The following is a 21584-nucleotide window of genomic DNA, read 5'->3' on the forward strand; positions in this document are numbered from 1 at the left end:
ATATATATATATATATATATATATATATATATATATATATATATATATATATATATATATATATATATATATATATATATATATATATATTACACACACACACACACATACACATACATGTATGCGTGTGTATACACTATCATCACCATCCTTGATGTCTCACCAATATTTTACACACATCAAGCAGCCAATTATCAAAGGTCACAGCAATGCGTTCTCACAGAATTCCCCTCCAAACACACACACACACACACACACAAACAAACAAATACATACATTATGTATAGATTGCGTATTCCTGGAACTACCTAGAATTTGTGAAGGCTGAAATGTGTACATTAATGTCTCCTGCAGTTTCATTTCTTTTTCTCACTCCATCATGCTATATACAGTGTATATTTGGAAATATCAGGTACACATACACAGTTTGAGTTTCATGTTGAAAACTATTTTAATATGACAAAGCCAGAGTTGCCTTTCTCTCCTTACAATATGAAATAAAACTGAATAGTAACAAAAGATAAATAATGAAGAAAAAAAAATGAAGTTCCAATTAACAAATGACAGAATACAGTCTTTCTACAAATTAATCCTTCTATGGGAGAACATAAATAATTTCAATATCAGTAGTAAGTTTACACCACGGCCATATATGTTTATATATCTACCTAGGTAAATGAGTACATTGTTATTCATAAATACATTCATATAAGACCGTGGTTTGTGACACAGTAATTCACATAGAAAAGAAGACTGAACGAAGACATGTACTCGGTACAGGAGTGAAGATTACGTCCTCTCCTGCTCATTCATGTTTGTACAAACAATGTGCGCAATTGAAAGTGATAGAAAGTGAAAGGAAGTTGAAACATGACAATCTGTTACAATTTATCACGGAGCAGAAACAAAATAGTGCTGACTTTTGTCTGTCCAATCTTGAAATGTCCTCCGTCTTTTCATCTGATCCATGTATGAAGCATATCATATGTCATATTTTTCAGACAGCTTGCACTGCATCAGAACAATGCTTACAGCAAGCTGGCACCGCAGCTATTGATTACATGTGCAAGTGAACGCTAGATTTTTGCATTTCTGTTTTTTTCTGCTCACTGGCTAAAGCAAAATTGAAGAAGCAAAAGTTGAACCGCCCATTTATAGAAACAGTTTTACCCCAACATCACTTCTTCAACTAGCAGAGTACTTCCACAAGCTTCTTCCGGGAGGGGCATTCCAAAGCAATTGTCCAACCAGCTGGCAACGTACCTAGCGCTCAGCTGCAATTGGAGTATTCACATTTTTTTTTTTTTGTAAACTTCATGTGGTGTAAGTGCTACGGAACATCTTACTTCTCAGTGACGCTCATCGCATTAAAAAAAGAAAAAGAAAAAAAAAAGAAAAAAAAATCCTAGAGGAATGTCAAATTACAATTCAGGGCTTTTTAAAACTAAGTTTCAAGGGAAGAAGTTTGTGGATGAGCTCCATAAGTTGAAGTGGATTGTTGGTTCACTTGAAAACACATCCTACCGGAAATTGCATTCATGCAACCACCCAATTTATGGAAGACAGCAAAACTTCTTTAGCATGTGCACGCTTCAATACAAATTGTAGGTAAGGTGTTATCATATGACCGTTGCCATCACAACAGGAGGTGTACGATCATTTTGGGGGAAAAAGATTGGACTTAAAGAGAGAAAGAAAGAAAGAGTGGTGAGGGGGCCCCCAACAAAAAACAAAAACAAAACACCCTACATATATATATATATCTATATGAACAAACGTTATCATAAAATGATTCGTCTGTTTTGAATTATGGATGTTACACAGTTTCAATTATAGTGTGAGATAAAGAAAGGAACCATCACATAATTTGATGATTAAAAGCAATACTACACTTTTTTTTTTTAAGTGGAAGGAATAAAACACAGGTGCATAGATTTACGAAGTTGTACAATCATCAAAGAATATGTACTTACATAAAAAATGGTATTCATGCTCCTACTATTCACAGCATAAAGCACCAACATTTGTCTACAAAATATCTACCAAACTTTGTACATCCACTGTCAGAATTGAGTATATATAATATTTATATATTTCTACCCTCTGCAAAGAATCAACTACGTGAAGCCCTATGCTTCAGAACCCCTGTCTTCACTTCTTATTCATTTTACTCTTCTCTCTTTTTTTGTTGCTTGCTATGCCAGGTTGGATCATTCAAACCCTGAATCAGCACTCTAGATGCATGGCGGTTATGTCTTCTTTTATAACTTGCGAGTAGAAAACACTTCCATGTCAATAATTTAAGGCAGAGCGTAAGAGCGTGTGTGTGTGTGAGGTCATTTCAGAAAAAATGAGTTGATTCAGGACTGCATATGAGAAGGGGAATTATGGTCATAACCACGATAATTTTATCCACAACAGCTCCTTCCCATGGTTCCTAGCCCCGTGTTCTTCTTCTTTGAGTGGCCTCTCTCCTCATTTTGACCATGCTTGTTGAATTAAATATATTTACATATTTTTTTCTCGTTTTGTTTGTGGATAGACACGGCACTCCAAACCTGATAAATGTGCATAAGCAAGAGAAATTAAAATGCTCTACAACTGCTGAATACAAGAGTAGTACAGTATGACAAGGGAGACCACTTGGATCAAATAGACAATTCGTAACTGAGAAATCAAATAAAACACATTCACGTAACCAAGGAATTACAAAACACTAACTTAATGAGAAGGGATGGAGTGACAGAAGGGGAAAAACACTGATGAAAGAAACAAGGGAAAGAACGAGAAAGAGTGAAGAGGCGGTAGAAATATTCTGGAAACATATTCTGGAAACACAAAAGGATCACTACAGAAGATGTTTCAGAAAGAGAACGTAAGTTTCTTGGAACAGTCCAATAAGATAAGAGAAGTGCCAACAAAACATGAAGACAGATAAACATACGAGTAAGCTACAGAATACAAGCTTGCCTGGTAAGCCTCATTCTTGTTGCATTTTTGAGTTTTCATTTTCAATCTTTACGGGCCAGATGTGTGCTGTGACTTCCCGCTCTATAAATGCTAGGACAATCAAACATTTGCAAAAATGCCTTGTCTTTTTCTCTCTCGTTTTGCAGAATGCCTAAGCATTACAAACCACCTCCCCCCTAAAAAAAAAGAAAACCCCAAATGTCCTGAAGTTGTGATAGAGATGTATTTCTTCAATGGTCCAAAGACCCTCATTGTCAGAATAGTTCTCAAAAACTTTCTCTGCTGATTTCCATGTTTGACAGAAATTCTTCATCAGGCTTGCCAATGAAAGCCTGCCCTTTTTCTTCTTCTTCTGATAGGAACCGCAATGACGACCACTCTTCTTCCTTTCAATTTTTATTTTCTCCAACTCCATCTCCCCCTCTCTTCCTTCCTTCCTTCCCTCCCTCTCTTGCAGTTTGCTGTACTCCACCACTCTGAGTTGGATAGGATGTTGCATGAAATCAGCGCAACATAAAAAAATAAAATAAAAACATATTTGGTAGGTATGCAGCATTGAACGATAAATGAAAGTTTTGTTTCAAGAGAGAGCTCATCGCTTTGATTTGAGAGTCCCTGACGACAACATGTGCAAATTTACACACCCCAAGCATGATTCATGATGAAAAAGTGCATGATTTGTGTTTGTTATTTTTAGCATGATGGCAAAGATGACAGTGAGCAAGTGGTTTGAAGGTAGAGTTGACAGAGATGACTGGGTTAGTCTACTTTCATGGTAAGGCTGCTATGAAGTTAAACAAATCTGGTATCCTCACTAATTATCCATGTTGTCACCTGACAGTTTAAAACAGGAATCATTCTCAAAATATTTCGAGCAAAGAATAAACATTTGGGGTTATCAACTGATGATTTATTGTCACCGTCACTTCAAATTCTGTGACTCGTTACCAGTGATATTTCTCTATGCAGATATGTGGGGCTAAAACGTGTTAGGGTCATGTCTCAAAACATCAGGTAGGAACAACCACTTGTTTGTGGTATCATGCAATCACTAACAGAAGAAGACACGAAAGCAGACATTACCAAAACGCTAACATGAACATGAAAACTAGCAGGTGTGGTACGATAGTAGGGATGATAACATACCTTTGTGAAAATCAGAGGCAGAAATGAAACAAGTCAGTGAGAGAGAAAGAAGATGAAAAAAGAAAAAAGAAAAAAAAGACAAGAGAATCCATCTATGCCTGCTAAAAAACACTGACATACATTACTTCGTTGTCAACAGGATGATCTGTCAAATGTATCAGGATGTTGGGTGAAAAAGCTAACAGAGGAAATGTCGTGAACGATGTTCATGTAAAACCAGAAAGAAAATGGTCTGCAAGCATATCTTTCTCCCATCTTTTTCACCCTTTTTTTTTTCTCCATGTCTTTGCTGCAAACCACCCAAGACTATCTCTCCTGCATATGTTGTCTAATTTGCTGCAATGTGCACAGCTTCTCCCAGCAACACAGCGAGACTCATGGTATGCGCCATGAGTCTCACTGGATGTGATGCAGCACTGCACAGTGGTTGAATATACCTTGCTTTAAAAAAAAAAAAAGTATGCTTAATTGCAAACAGGGAAGTTGTGAAAACTTTGGTAGAGGGTGATTTTCCAGTGTGTGAAAGATGTTCTCCTGACATGGCAAAAGACAAGAATTATTTGACATTGACATCTTTTTCTCCTTTTCAACACAACTGCATGTGAGTTTTTGTTACACCAAGAGCTAGCACAGCCCCCATTCGCCCTTGTCGAGCAGTTTTCTGGACTTTAACCTGAGAATATCCTGCTGCTGTACATGACATTGGCAGTGTGCATGCACTCTAAGCTAGCAAACCCATTGAAGACAGACTACACATGAGACTTCATCCCATCAAACCGATAACACAGCCTCGCTGGCATGCTTGACTGCATTCTGAAAGCAATTGTCTAGCAGCAAACGCACTGCAGGTGTACCCTAACTTGTACCCTAAATTGGAACTCTAATGCATGAGTGCTTCATTAGTATCGTTTTACTACCTGTGTGAGCTCACTAACCACGCAAGCAAACAACACTTCTTTGGGTTTTTCTCCATAATAGCAATTAAACGTACACTCTCAAATATTTCACATCAATTCCAACAAATGCAATTCAGGTAGACTCATATTCCCATAAACGTAAGAACGAAAGAAAATAAAGAGGAAAAGTTTCTAAATGAACAGCTGTAACTACAATCTACAAAAGACTTTGTTGGCCACTTTTCCAGTCACTTGATAGAAAAACTGACCAAGAGTGAGATACTTGCTACAGCAATACAATAAATATATCGTACTGGAAACAGTTATTAATAATACACAGGCTTATTAATTATTGCACACAACAACTACGATTCCATACATTTTATATGCTTACACTCATATGTCTTAACTTCTCATTATTCATCCATTTTTGTAGAATTATTCAGATACTTGTAAAATTCAAATGTTCTGTTCCACAGGCTAAACATCTATCAACTTCCCTCATCCTATCACATCACAAAAAAAAAAGAAGAAGAAATACTCAGAATCAAGTTATCTTAAAAAAGGGAAATCGAAATAATCTGCAAACTGCATCCCTTAAAATGTGCTCCATCTTGAATTTCATTATACTATAAACTCACACTCACTGTACGCTGTGAGAGCTCATTTCTGAAACAATATAATGAAAGTAAAGATTTCCCTTCAAACTACCATTATCATAAGTTTGGTTAAATCACTTGACTAAACATTCCAAAGAGTTTGTTAAATATATTACAGAAATCTACATCATTCACGTGACTTCATATAGTACAGACAAAGACTGCAAAGACCTGCACAGGACTCAAATCAAGTCGGGTAACTAGGATGAAAAGACCAATAAAAACCCAAGAATTCAATGATAACAAGAGCAATAATATGATTATACAATATGTGGAAGACTTTTAATGATTGTTCCAGTATCCCTCAACTAAAACAATGCCAGCAGCACATGCCAACACGATTGTGGTTTTTTTTTTTTCAAAAGAGATAGATTGAAATGAATAAATAGATAGATAGATAGATAGATGGATAGATAGATAGATAGATAGATAGACAGACAGATAGATAGATAGATAGACGATAGAAAGGGTATAGTTACTGAGAAGAAGAGAGAGAGAAGAGACAAGAAATAAGGAAATGGAAGAAAGATCTCTCAATTTGTGTGGCTCCATAATTTGTGAAAGTGCTGTTAGTGACAAATCAAATCTAAGAGCAGAAAACAGACATAGAGAAGTAATTAGGACCTTTGATTCTAGACAGCTCCTACTTGCAGTGACAAAAAAAAAGAGAAATACCCGTGTCTTGCTGGTGTCCACATTAGCATCAATAGATGTTGGTGACTGATATGGCTTGGCTAAGCATGTGCATTTTGAAACATAGAAGGCAAACGTGTGGCCGTAATTGCTCACTGAATCAGGCTCTTACTACCAACTTCTCTCCTTTTGCTTCCAATGAATGGACACTCACAGACACCGTTACTCCTTTTTTTTGTTCTGCCAAGTGATCAAAACCAAACATGTTCACGCACACCGCTGATTCTTTCCGTACCATACACAAAAAAAAATATGAAGAAAAAAAAATCCAACCAAATATGGCATGCCAACGCACTCCAAATAACGGGCAGCATATATCTAAGTTCAGTACATGACATGGTTTTGTTTTTTTGTTTTTTAAACAGACTCTTTCAGTAAGTCTGTATGAGTTTGAATAAGGCATGATTTGTTGACTTCTCCCACTAATTATCTACGTCTCGACACGACAACCACGGCTACGCCTCCACAGCAAGCTCCCACGCTTTCCCTCTACACCGGGTCTGAGGAGGTCTGCTGATCATCGCTGCTTGTATCCACCACACGTCCTCTTGCGTAATGTAGCGCACGATGGGGGAATCCCCCGACACTTTCCTCTTTTCTTTTTTTTTGCCCCGACCTTTGACCACTCTCACAGACGATGTCACGAAAGTGAAAGTCCCCATTTTCACACACAGTGATGAATACTGAGTTTATTCACAGCTTGTCACAAAATCACTAGAATTGCACATCAATTCTTTAGACACGACTTCTTAAACATAGCAAACCCTCCTATAACAAAGTGCCATCGAAGTTCTCACACATTGAGTTGTATTTTATATGCTGGTGACACTCTCATTACCTCAAAAGCAAAGGTGCTCTAGTCGTCATACATTTCAGTCTCTTATCTCCATCTTCTAAACTAAGGATCAGGCTTGATCAAAGACCAGTACATTGGGCCTGGATCAGGCAACCTGGAGTACAAAATAGATAAAAAAACTGCCTACAAAGCATGACTTGGGTCATACAAACTCTCACTGATACCTTCAACTCCATTCTCCACACATGGGACTAAGAGGAGGCAGTAACTGGATTACACATGGATTAAGAGCATATCATTTTGATAAAAACACAGCTACTTCATTGCAATCTACCTATTTGACAAATTGACAAAGCACGTGGCAGAGGTTGTGAACTTTGGACAAACATAGAGAGAGGACAGAGAAAGAGTAATATACTGACATCATCATACTACGAGGCACACACTCACACACATACACACGTACACATGCAGGAGTTGCATTTGAACATTCGCCAAGCCAACTGAACAGGAATGTCACGCGCGAATCGCACTGTGAGTGAGGACATGTGATGGATACTGGAGAAGGTCGCGGACGCCAGCTTGGTGACGATAACGGTGACGACGATGAAGACCGCTAGACGAGATGGACGATGACGAAGTGACGGAGAGGGACTGGGTGTAGAGGCGTGGCTGATGGTTATCCCGTTACTAGGTGGAGGCCTCATTTGGATAACTTGCTGATAACCCGGACTAAAGCACCATTCTCGTCTTTCAGTCGCTGATTGTCAGATCTCAGTTGTTCCATGGCCTTTGGGGGAATTGAAAAAACAAAATCATCAATTGTTTAATCCCTTTGAACTGAAGTGTTACTGAAGGATAATTCTTCAAACCCATCTAACAGTCATCATTAAAATTCTCCCCTTCACATATATCTGTAAAAACTCAAACAGCAGTGGTGCTATCTAGTCTCCATAACAATGTACTAACAATGTGCTGACAATGCTCTACTGATGCACAGTGAGAGATCTATTGATCGTACACGAAAAAACATGGGGGACTATTTCTATCTCCAAGCTACCATATTTTTGTAGATTTTCCCAGTAATTGTTACACGTTGGAAAAGAAAAATTAAGCTCTAAGCTCTGAAAATGCATTTCTATTGTGAAGTGACACTGTTTTAGTTACGATAAAAAAAGGAAATATCAGATGCAATTACCACATATACGCTCTGCCCGTGCCTGCTGCACAGTAACTCCGCATTACCGGAAGTGCACAAGTCAACACTGAAAGTGTGACCCTGCTTGACCTCCACAAGTTGTGCGTGGGTGCGTAAAATCACCACATTCATATGCACAGAGTGTATGGCCAGCATGTGAACCCGACTGCTAGCGACCAAATGTTTACATTTATATGCGATAGGGAGAATTCTGTTATAATACTATGACTGATCATAAATTCTTCTAACTGATCATAAATGGAATCCCATTTTCTTTGCTCAATTTTCCACTCATAAATAGAATCATAATATTTAAGCAGGATTATAAATCAAAGTCTGATTATATACCATTACAGAAAGATATGTTTACAGGTTCATTGTAAGCATACCATAGTCTTCTGGAGACGCCATATCCTAATGTTTTATCTTTGAAAAAAAAAAAAAAAAACCCAACAACAGCAAGTGTATCAATTTAGTGTGCATATCGTTTGTCCTAATCCTTCTCTTTCTTCCCCTCTCTCTCTCTTCACTCACTTACTGTTATTACATAATGGTATTTGCTTGACCTTTGCTGATCTCAGAAGTTGTTGACATGCAGGCTACAGGTGTTAATGAATTGCTAAATATGTATTTCCTTTATAAAGTTTCCTGTATCTAGTTGTACTGCATGAACTGTCTATGTCCTGCGTTACGACTGCATATACAAGCTTTCTGATTTGTACTTGGACATCTATTTGTTTACAGTCATGTTGATGTTGAGAGTCGCTGAGTGTTCACACACAGAAATGTGTCCCTGTATCCTTATTTGAAAGCTATATATAACCAACATTCCACACATCAGCTGTGTTGTGTAAACTCGTCGGTCTGCTCATCAAATGTGCAGCTCTTCCAGTTCAGACAAACATGTGGGTAAGTATGATACTCGATGCACAAGTATCCGAAGAGCATGCTATTTGTTGGCAGCAGTGAATGAATAGACAAGCTGAGCTTCGTCTTGTCATGCATTTTTAGAAACCTTACAAGAACTCAGAATTGAGCAAAACTTGATAGGAAAAACACCTTTTGAACCATTATTCTATAAATTTGTTTGGGAAGAACACAATTCAAGATTGCTTTCGAACTTCTCAAAACAACTTGATGAGCATAAAATGTGCTTCTAAACATGTCTACAAGCTACTTTTTGTTTGGATCTGTAGATCCATTATCTATCTCTTGAATACTACGTTCAGCTTCCATAGTGACACATTTTGTTTGGATATCTGTAAATCCATTCACTTACTGTAAAAGTGGAAATTTTCGCGGTGTTGAAATTTTCGCGCATTTCGCGCAACCAGAAACTAGCGCAAAAATAAAAGCACGTGAATATTTTTGCTTGCTATGTGTTCCTATGCGTGATGTCTTGATTCCGCAGAATTAAAAACACGCGAGACTCTTCTTAACCGGCCAAGCGCGAAAAATTAGTCGCGCGAAAATATCCACTTTTAAAGTATTTGAAAGCGGTCCATTGAGCGGTGTTGATATTCTTGGCACGTTGTACCGAAATGAAATGGCTAAAAATGCACACCATCTCACCTTCACTTCTTCTTCTAGTTCTGAAATTCTTCGTTCTAATCCTCTCCTCTCCTGGAAAACAAACACACAAGAAAATTATGAAGGATACAGCACTCATTACAACACCTCAGTATACATGGCATATGAAAACAAGCATCTTCCTCATGGCCCTTTCAAATTCCATTAATACAACTGATTGTCACAACTTCGATTAGTCCATCATATTCTGATGAACTGACCTGTTAATTGTCAATACACCTCAGTTAGGACACTGAAGGCTAAACTTCAGTAACCAAAACGTCCGTTGAGTCAGAGTTTTGAAAAGAACCTGCCAAGCTACGATAACAACCTTACTGCAAGATCAATGCCTGCTCATTCTGAATCGGTTGCTGCAGAAAATTTTACAGGGTAGACTGCGCATCAAAAGTGCTGAGTATCAGTTTATCTACTATTTGAAGCCTTATCAGCAGAAACCACAGTTTCTTTATTTATAAATCAAATTTTAGGTACTTTAGTTAAACTAGTTTTGACAACTTCAAAATAAAATACATAATCTCAAGTCTAACAAATTTGGCAAGGTAAAGTTGTCTTGGAAGCTTTTAATCTAATTTTAATGAGAGTACAGCCAGGACAGCTTTACCCTCTTGTACAGTTTCCTCAGCGAACAAACAAACAAAACAGGTTTCAGAATTTTTGCAAACCAATTGGCTGATTGTTATGTGAGAGTTTTGTGGACTATCTGGAAAAGTGTCCACACTCATCTTTATTACTGAACTATGCGATGGTAAATCTGATGATGAAAGCTGTGCATGGCCTCACAGTTATGTATGAAAGTTTCTTCCAGTAATTATTTTGCACTGGATGCACAACTCAAAGACACTCAAAGTCTGATGCACAAGTGTATTTCATGAACTAATGGGATTGTCTGCACTTCATTGACTTTGGAAGCAGTCTAAGACCCAATTGGTTTAGCTGTGCCTCATGGGTTAAAAACAGTCCAAGGTTAACTTGTGCACGCAATTCCCACCGATCAAATTTAACCTGTGCATCACACATATTGTGCGGAACAGCTTGTCCCCCCAAAACTTGGCCCACACATTTGGAACCAGACTTACTCGTCTGTCGGAGTCGCCTGCTCGAGAGTCTGACCGTCGGTCTGACTGGGACCTAAGTTCTGCTATCTCCTGGTCCTTCTGTTGTACTTGACCTTGGAGCTTGGATATGAGTGTCTCCTTCTCCTCAAACAACTGCAAATGAAGTGTAAAGAATAACAGTTATGGAGAGAATGAACATGGTAATCCATAGGGTTTTTTTTGTGTGTGTGTGCGTGTTCTTTCTTTTTTTCTTCTTCTTTTTTTTTTAACGCAATGCCAGCAACAAGCTGTGGTATCCGGAATACTGTAATGCCAGGAATTTTCGCACGCAAGAAATTGACACAAATTTTGCAAGGAGTAACGACTCCCACGAGTAAAATGCACACAAAAGTTTTTGTGTACACAATCTGGTGCATGTAGTATACTCGTAATTTTCTCATGGTCGGCAGATTGCGAAAGTTTTATACTGCAAAAAAGGCCATTGGCCACAATTCACAATGGTTTCTGGTTTTACAGTATGCAGTATATTATTGGAAAGATGAAAAGTACGCAAACATTGGTGTATGACAAAAACATGCATCACCTAGTTCTGAGTCACAGGAAATATGTGACTATGCACCTTGTGACCTTTGACAAACTGAGTTCATTCAATCAGCTGACATAATGTTTTATGCCGAAGAACAAAGCGTGTAAAACTATACAGCTAGGTGGGACTACAGAGTTATTGTGAATGTAGTTACAAAGTGGTTTGTACATGACTCCTTGCCCGTACAGCAAGAATCTCTATTTTTCTTTAATCCAAAAGTACTTTCTTGTACACTGACAATTATGATAGCTAAATTTCAATAATTCTGTGTCACCAAAAGAAAGAGCAACATAGTACAATGATGAACAAAGTAAAGAATCACTGTAATACTGTAAAGAGGGGTAACCCCCCCCCCCCCTTCTGCTGAATCACGAAAATATATCTTATATCAAGTATCGAGGAGCATGTCCTGTATGTTACATAAAACTTAGAAGCAATGCTGCATAGGAATTTAAAGAACACTTCTGACACTCCCCTTATTTCCCCTCCCTTGTTTTAACCATTTTGGGTAACATCCAGCATAAACTGAATTACTGAGAATTTACCCTACAATAATGGGCCATTAATGTACAAACACCCCCCCCCCCCAAAAAAAAAAAAAAAAAAGAAGAAGATATATATACATATATATATATATACAGTGTATATGAAAAGAATAAAGAGAGAGATGTAATGAGTGGCTTGTAGGTTTGCATGAAGGATCTAAATCTCTGATGAAATAGAATTGCACACGATAAAACTCACCTTCTTGCAAGATGGACAAGGTTGGGCAGAGCTAGCTCTCGATGAGACTTGGTTTCGTTCCGAGCCTCCCCGAGACCTATCCAGCACCGAAGAAGAGGAATCGCCATACCTGGGCGACAAGGGGGGAGAAAAGGCTCCGTTCATGACTGACTTGTTTGTACGGCGAAATCAATTCCACATGCACAAGAGCACTGTGGGCAACATTACGTACATTCTCCTATGACTGTGCATGATTTGCCCAATGAAAGCTTTGCAAGGAACGGAAGTGGAGAAACATTGACCTTTTCAAATGCTATCCAGTTAATTCAATTTGGCATTAAAATGGGAATCTCAAAATAGCTAACTTGGCCCAGTGGAAGAGACATCCACTTGTGGGGATCTGCTTAATTAAGAGGCAAGATTTATCACTAATCTCTTACAAAACTGACTTTTCACTCATCCTCCCGTACAGTCCTTCAGTACAAAACAAATCAACTTCACTTTGGGAATGTTACATGAGTAGACAAAGAACCTAGTTACATGAAAGCATATAATTGCCAGCAAAACTCTCTTAAGAGTTTGATCTGAGAAGTATCATAAAGACAGTTATGAACTGCAAACAATACTACAATTCCAAGGTGTTTTTTCCCCCTATTATCTTAAGATGACAATATCTGGACAGTTCCTGCTCTCTCTACAAAAAAAAAAAAATAAAATTTAATAATAATAATAATGGTATTAAACTTATATCTTGGTGTTACATCCTTTTTTTTCCCACTTTACAGACTCACCATATTCTCTTCACTTTTCATGCAAGATGTCTAGCTTTCAATCAAATTTAGGTCAGTTCTTTTCATCAATTCCCCTGGGAGTACTTCAGGGGGAATTCTTACTATCATCATAAGTAAATACCATATCAAATCAGCAAGATAAAAACATGCGTTAATCCTTTTGATAAATACCTGCTTCCTACTGAAGATGTTGATGATGGTCTGGTGGAGCGGTCGCTTGTCTGAGGGGAACAAAAATGACGGAGGAAAAGTTAATCACACATATGAGGCACCCTTCACTTCCAATCTTGCCACTCATCTACAAACACAGTACAGTCATCATTGGATTTAAAATGCAATATTTTGTCAGTCGACAGTGGTGGACATCCATCATGAGCTGTTGCTCTTGATATTGGTCAAGACTATTACATAACCCATCTTCCAGGATTTATGGATAGCTATAAAAATGTCCCTTAAATCTACCTGACTGCGGGAGGCATCTTGCCGTCAATTTGGAAAAAAAGGGGCACTTCCATTTTGAGAGGTTATTAGAAGGCAGAATCCAGGGCCCCATTTCATAAAAAGTTGCTGAGATAGCAAATCTTGCTAGAATGACAGGTGTCATGGTAACGACAAGAATCCAGCTTCCTGATTGGCTGTTGCTATGTGAAGTTACTATTCCAGCAAGACTTGGTATCCTAGCATCTTTTATGACATGGGGCCAAGGACTCTCTATTCAAGCAATGCCTTCCTGCCTTCCTGCTTCTTAGTTGTACACATCTGAACGAAGATTAATTATTTCAGCTCATCTTACCTGTACCATTGCTTCATATTGTAAGACTATGTGAAATCGTTTAGTTCTCATTGTTGGTGCGTACGTACCGTGTCATTTTTCTTTCATTTATGAGTCATCATTGGCATACATGTCTATATTTTGCAATTTATGGAATTCACTGGCACTTTCAACATAAATCAAATGTCTTGCATGCAGAATGACGTAGCTATCTTACTTGGGGGTGAGGTGGGGTGGGGGTGTGTGTGTTACACTTTTTGTCTTAAATTTAAAAGTTTACACAGTGCTTCACAGGTGTACCTTTCTTATCTGAGTGGGAGCTGCTCACAATCACAGACATTCACACACATGTACACTGTACATATACAAATGTGACCTACAGGGAATTGGATGTGGATACAAGGAATTACAGACAGACAACTTTCATACTGGATGCAGGATTAGGAGGAGTGAGAAGCGGCAGTAATTGTCGGGATGTGGTATAGTAGCATCATCTTTCGCAGACTGTTCACAGCTCTCCACAAGTCTAGTGTTAATTTTGTTGATTTTTTTTTTTTGTGGAAAGGATTCTTTGCAATAGATATGCCCATGTCATCTTATCTTGGGCCATGGGCAACAAAAGCCAGACTCTTTAAATGTGTGAATGCAGCCATATCACTAACCCTAGTTTTGAATTCTTGAGGCTTACCCATGCATGCCAGCAACCTCATCCACTACATACATGTAGTGTGTTCAGTACCAATGGGCAAACTACTGTCTCTGTTCAAATAACGGCAAAGATGCTGGCTATACCAATTACGTACTTTGATCAACCACATTCCAGGCTTGTAATATCATATCATGGGAAATCCAACAAAATCTTCCAGGAGAAATGTAAGATGACTCTCAGTGTGTAATAGAAAAAAAAAATATATATATATATATGTACACACAGTCAATATACAATGTCACACATATATAAGAAATGACGATGCAATATTGCTTCCTCTCAAAGATCTTTCCTCTCCTTCCATGTTCATCTAGTACAGTTCTCGCCATCTTGTAAACACATTATTTGCATGCACACTATATAGAAACTGTGCTTGTTTCAAGGATGCTATTTTTTTCTTACGTCCCAGGAACGTTGTGTGCATACAAGAATGTATACATGCGTGTATTTGCTGTGCACTAGTAAACTTATTCATAAATTCACAATCAACACAATAACAGCACCCAAATCCCAAACATTAAGACCTTAAATAAAACCTCTATCCAGATCCATATACCGGTAACAAGATAAGGACAAAACATCAGCATCATCAAGGAGAGAGAGAGATTCAGCAAACTGTGTCTGGGTAGAAGGGACAATGGATTGAATGGTTGCACAATGACACATGAAAAACCCCACACAGACTGATGACGCATTCGAGTCATTCATCTGGGGAAAACACCTGGGTAGACTGGGAACATTCCTAGAAATGCTATTTCACCTCTTCTGAAGAAAATAATCAAAACTGAAATGGTTCTGATGAAACATTTCATTGTTTTGCTTTGCATGATCTAACAGACTTCGAAGTATTTGCTTCGCATTTGTTTTTGTTTAAGAAAATGTATTTCAAAGACAAGGATTACATTTGCAAAGATCAGCACAATTTTTTAAAGAACAGAACACATAGTGGTAGCTAAAATGGATGTTGTAAAAACACAATTAGACAAAAATGCAAGAAAGCAGAACATAACAAAGATCCCTCTCTCTGTATTTCCGAAGTAGGAAGCAATAGCCTCTACCAGTGCGTGTAAAACAGAGACTCCCTCAAGAGGATAAAATGATGTCATAAAAACAAAAACAAAAACAAAAAATCAATATTTTGTAGTCTTGACATTATTCCAACTTGACATACTGCATAACCCAGAAGAATCGTGTATAAAACTAGTGACAACCTTCTCTTAATGTCATCTTCACAGCCAATGTCTCATTCTGTAACAAGACTCCCTGCGCAGAAAACAACATTTAGGAAATTGGCAACAACCATTACTTTCCCATTTGTGAGAGAATTTTCTTAAATTGAAGGTGATCCTGATCAGTGACTTTGCATGCATTTGGAGAGGTCAAGTCCGCAAATCCCATAAATGTCATTATGACCCATCATTTGTGAATCTTTCAAGGAGGTATAATAAAAACAGTCCACTCCTCCAAAATGCCTTTTGACTGAAGCACCACAAGTATCCAAATCTCATTTAAATGCAATTATGACACGTGATTCTTTAATCTGTTAAGGAAGTGTAAAACAATCCACTCCTCTGCATGCCTTTTAATGTGAAGCACCAGTCTGCACTGAAGAGCAACACAAGCTTACACCGAACTGAAAACTCTGGAGCAGTTATCCCTCTAATACAGTGAATGACAATTAAATGAGCTGAACAATTCATAATGGGCACATAGTATCATGATGTGAGAGTTGTGTCAACACACACAGGATGAGAAAGTGCTTTTGGTATTAAAAGGTATAAACCCCCACTTCAAAAGACAGGAAATAAAGACGCCTGTAGAGTGTTAGGTCTCACAAGACCATGTAACTGATCTAAACTGCGTTGTCATAACCAACTGACAGCTAGTCAATGATAAGAACTAGAAATGTCGCTACAGCGACTGGTTATACCCCCGTCAAACAACATTTCATAAGCTTTGGTCAAAACAACATTTGATAAGCTTTGGTCAAAAAACTGAGGAAGTAGTTAAATCCACAAGATCTTTCCTTGATCTTCTGCCATTAATATGCCGTTACCATGGCAACGTACTTTCGGGTGCTGTCGAAAAATGCGTCTTGCACATCTACAACCAAAGGCACACGTCTGTACCAAGTTTCATGGAAATTGGGCAAAAACTGAGGAAGTAGTTTGCAACACAAAATTTTCCATCATTTTGGCTCATAATATGTGAGCTGTTACCATGGCAACATACTTTTTGTTACTGTCAAGAAATGTGTCATGCTGACCTATATCCTAAGACAAACATTCAATATGAATTCCATGAGAATTGGAAGAACACTGATGAAGCAGTTTTGCCATGAAGCATTTTGCCCTATATTTTACCAATAACATGCCGTTACCATGGCAACGCACTTTTTGCCACTGCGGAAATATGTGTCTTGCACATTAACATATTCAGATGAACATCTGGACCTAATTTCATAAAAATTGATCAAAAACTGTGGGAGGAGTTCGCGACGCAAGATTTGTACCCATTTTTGCCCATAATATGCCGTTACCATGGCAACGTACTTTTGGGTACTGTCAAAAAATACGTCTTGCACATCTACAACCCAAGGCACACATCTGTGCCAAGTTTTATGGGAATCGGTTGAAAACTGAGGAAGAAGTTCGCGACGCAAGATTTGTACCCATTTTTGCCCATAATATGCCGTTACCATGGCAACGTACTTTTGGGTACTGTCAAAAAATATGTCTTGCACATCTACAACCCAAGGCACACATCTGTGCCAAGTTTTATGGGAATCGGTTGAAAACTGAGGAAGTAGTTCGCGACGCAAGATTTGCAACGGACCGACCGCCCGACCGACCGCCCGACCGACCGCCCGACCGCCCGACCGCCCGACCGCCCGACCGCCCGACCGCCCGACCGACCGTCCGCTGATTCCTATATACCCCCTTCAAACTTCGTTTGGCGGGGGTATAATAAGAAGGGCAAACCTCAGAAAACAATCCACCCTGTCTTGACATAATCGATTTCATAGTCTACTGAATGTATGTTTCCATGACAAAATTTCATCTGACCCAGACAGAGTAAATGTGCAATGTTTTGAACCTGATGCATCAACAAAACCTGACAATGCAGTTGATCATCTACTGGAGATACTGCTTTTACTGATTTTAAATATAATAACAACAATAAAACAAATAACATTACTTGATGCCACAAGAGCTGTAGTGCGATAGTATCAACAGCAATATAAGGGTACGCAATTTCTGTTTACTAATAACTTTAGAGTTTGCCCATCGAATGGACTGCATTCCATTCTCGGCTAAATGAGCATTTAGTACCATGCCACTGACTACCTTCTGCAAAGAGCAATAATGAAATAAATATCCATATTTAAATTGTCTATGACGTATTGTGTTGAAAGCATGTGCCCAACTGTAAATAGGCATGTAAATAAATGAGTGTAAGAATGCATGTGTATGTTGCTACTGCATGGCCATACAATTGCTGATCGAGAAGAACACTGTCTTGAGAAGACATTCTTATTTGTGTATGAGGGCAAGATTTCCAATTGATGTTCATTTACAGATTAAATGTCTCTGGAGGGAAAATGTGTGTGTGTACATGTCTATTGTTTTCTACATTTGATGATAAGAATTCACATACTTCCAGGTAATAACTATTCAGTTAATTGGTTCAGCAGCTAGATCATACTCCACTGGAGGAGCGAAGGCCACATTGAGCCAGAAGAGGGGTAAAGATTGCAAGTACGGAATGGCTAAGGGACAAGTTTTGTATTTCCTTTGCAACGTCCACTGCTGGCAACAATTGCATGTCCCCTTTAATGCGAGAATGCCCACCAGCAGGGACTGTGCGTCACATCTTGAGTGCAACAGGGTATTCCGCATACCGCAAATGCCCGACAGATAACTGATCACCAGTCTGTGACTGCCAGCGCTCCCTGTCTGAAAGGTTCATCCTAGTCTGATTTTCTGATCATTTCACTCAGTCATATTGATGCAGTATTTTTTTCCACTACCTTTAAACTCACGGCATACATTACCATAGCAACAGCCAGGATGGCATTAGTCATTGACATCATGTAAATACGTGAAAATGTACTTTCCTATCTAACAATTTTGTATTTGCACATACTGCGAATCTTGTACTTTAAGTTCCTGAGACAAATAAAATGGCAAAAACTTAATTTATGATTTCACTGCACGATAAATCACAACAGAAAATCTGACGGAAAGATATCTCACCAGAACAAACATCAAATACGAGTCATTTGCATTCCTTCTTACAGAAGGAATTCACAAAAATAGCAACTTATTCGCCACGTCAATTGCTGTAATTACTGGAAGACTGGGTGAGCTCTAAGTAGGCAGCTTAGGCAGAAAATCCTCATTATACCCTATTATATGTCATTTGGCCTTGTCTCAGTAGCTGGGAGAGAGGGTGTTAGTTAGGGGGATTAGCTGTCCCTGCGATGTGGCACCTGTGGGGAACGTGCCAACGCACCAAATAGCTCACCCCTCCAATCAAAAGCTACCGGCCTTCCAGGGCTATTTAACCCCCTGTACGCCCTACTTTATAATGCTCACTACCCGCCTGTCACGATTAGACTGTAGACATGCCTGCTTGGAAAGCATGTGTCGAGAGTAGCTGGTTTAAGTGTTGTCTTGCTACAACTACGCTCATATAAAAAAAAAAAAAACAGCCCCAAAACAAACTGAAACAGAAGAACAGACAAACCAAAACATAAACATCAAGCCCTTGAAAACACTCTTCTATGAAGAGATTATGAAATATTTGTAAGAAAAGGCATGTTTACTGAAGGTATGTTTACTGAAGTCAAATGTATACCGGTAATTACAAGGCACCAATATGAAAGTAGAATTGAATGTCTGCTTCGGGCTGCTGGCTGATAAGCACTGAAAATAAATTGCACTCAAGAGAACACTGGTTAGGCCAATTTTCAAGACTAATAGCTGACAAAATCATCAAAGCAACTGGCTGTCATGAATTCAATCAGAGTGGGTAGTTTCTTGAGGCATCTTTTCTTTTTTTCTTATTTCACAACCAGAAAGAAAATAAATTGAATCTTTACAGACTTCAGTCATAAATATTTGTGTTCATTCAGTACTTTATGAAATACACTGTAATAAAATCATAACAAATGAATTTCAGATATTGATGGATGGGCTTTATCTACCAGACGACAAGCAAGTTTTCCTTTTCAGACAAAATTTTGCGAAATTATATCATTACTCATATCTGTCATCAACAACAAACTAAATGTCAATGTGTAAAATGCTGTTCCTTCTGGGCCTATTGATACCTTGACAGCAACATCTGCCAGTCAGACTTAATCTGTAGTCTAAGCCTTCCCAGGCTTCTAATGACACAAATATGAAGTTTTCTTTGAGAGGAAGGGGGAGGGGGTGGTTTTTATACATTACTTTCAAGACTGAAATTTTAGAATCATTAATCATGAATTAGATTTAGAGGATTTAAACAAACATTAATCATAAATTTAGTTCACTGAGCTCTTCACTTTGTAACAAAAGATGTGCAAACCTTTGTTTGTTTATTTTTGGGAGGGAGGAAGGGAGTAAAAAGGGAAGACAGTCAATTTAATTTCATTTATGAGTGCTAGGCACTGTTAATGATTAATTAATGTTAATAAGGAAAAATTGTTATGCACTCACAGAAGTAAACATCCTCTTCAGAGAACTTCTTGCATAAAAACCAGATCCAGGGAGTATAACAATGACTCTTAAAACTGTCTTTTCCCCCCATCTTGACAGCATCTTCACCCGAATTCACATGCCCCCATAGAGACACTGTCGTGCACAGTTAGTGTGCTAGGGACAATTTATTGATGGTTCAAAGGTCTGTGGGCGAGACTAGAAGACCTGTCCAGGTACTGAGTGGGAAGGGGGCCCCCTGGCACTCTATATAAGGCAATGAAGCAATACCACCACTGACAGTAGCCTACAACTACAGCTGGTGCGCTGTGCACCGGTTCTACGCTGTCTCAAATTTGTATCCTTGGTAATGTTCCCTGGTGATACGCAAAGCTAACACACAATCTGGTAGCTATCTGTAGCAATATTTGCATTAAAACATTCCACAGCTAGAAGATCAATATCTAGTTATGTATCAAAGGCCTTGAACAAATTTGAGGACCATATTGAATCATCTGTGCTTTCCATGTAGAATAAAAAGGAAAAGCACACACACATTTGAAGTTTGCCTTTTTTACATAAAAGTGAATATCATCTTTGCTGCTCTCACCGCAATGTCACAAAATCAAGAGCATGACTAGGATTAAATTTGGGAAAGCATGTGGTCTCCTTGATCCATATAAAAACAAATGATTAAAATCCTACTTATGAATGACAACACAAATTCAAGGTATCAAAATGACCAGTATTAAGACCCATGCACATGGTTTTAGCTGGCTGGTGCCAAAGCCATATTCATGATTACCCATTTTAAAGAGCAATTGTGATGAAGAATCCTGTTTTGTGTACATGGGTAGCAACGCAGGATATAATGGACACCACGGCAATTCAGTTGTTCAAAAAAAAAAAAAAAAAAATCTGTTGTTTTCATGATCGCAAAATTCACGGCCCACGAATCACTGGCATACTCTTACTTTAAAGGTAGGGGATACCTTTTACAGACCTCCCAAAATGCAGCAGAACATTAAATATGAACCTCAGGGGACTTGCTTAGGCCACTGCTTAGAAATTTGGAAGTCAACAGTTATCTAAAATTTGAATAATGCACAAAACTCAACTTCTCAGTAGTTCTGTGTGTCAGCCACACTTAAGCCTTTTTGTTGCATTCTTCTGTATTTGTGATCTATAAACACAAATCTAAAAGTACAAGAGCTGATGTAATAACATATAGAGTGCGTGGCAAGAATGTATATAAAAATGTTAGTAAGTGTTTATGAACTTTCTTCACAAAATATACATGATGGACACACATGCAG

General features: G+C 38.3%; 1 protein-coding gene across 1 annotated transcript in view; it reads right to left on the reverse strand.

Moving 5' to 3' along the window:
* Positions 1-447: 447 nt before the first annotated feature.
* The window catches only part of LOC139733801 (protein phosphatase 1 regulatory subunit 12A-like), a 125362-nt gene continuing 104225 nt past the window's right edge, over positions 448-21584 (reverse strand). Inside the window, exons 23-27 of the mRNA XM_071644607.1 lie at positions 13275-13324; positions 12334-12442; positions 11025-11156; positions 9931-9981; positions 448-7950 (exon numbers count right to left, since the gene is read on the reverse strand). Coding sequence (XP_071500708.1) covers positions 7864-7950; positions 9931-9981; positions 11025-11156; positions 12334-12442; positions 13275-13324 — 429 coding nt within the window. The 3' untranslated portion in view covers positions 448-7863. The remainder of the gene's footprint in view (positions 7951-9930; positions 9982-11024; positions 11157-12333; positions 12443-13274; positions 13325-21584) is intronic.

The sequence above is a fragment of the Diadema antillarum genome, unplaced genomic scaffold, assembly GCF_040938485.1.
Source record: "Diadema antillarum isolate AM-2024a unplaced genomic scaffold, OU_Dant_1.0 seq00000491_RagTag, whole genome shotgun sequence".
In the NCBI taxonomy this organism is placed as follows: domain Eukaryota; kingdom Metazoa; phylum Echinodermata; class Echinoidea; order Diadematoida; family Diadematidae; genus Diadema; species Diadema antillarum.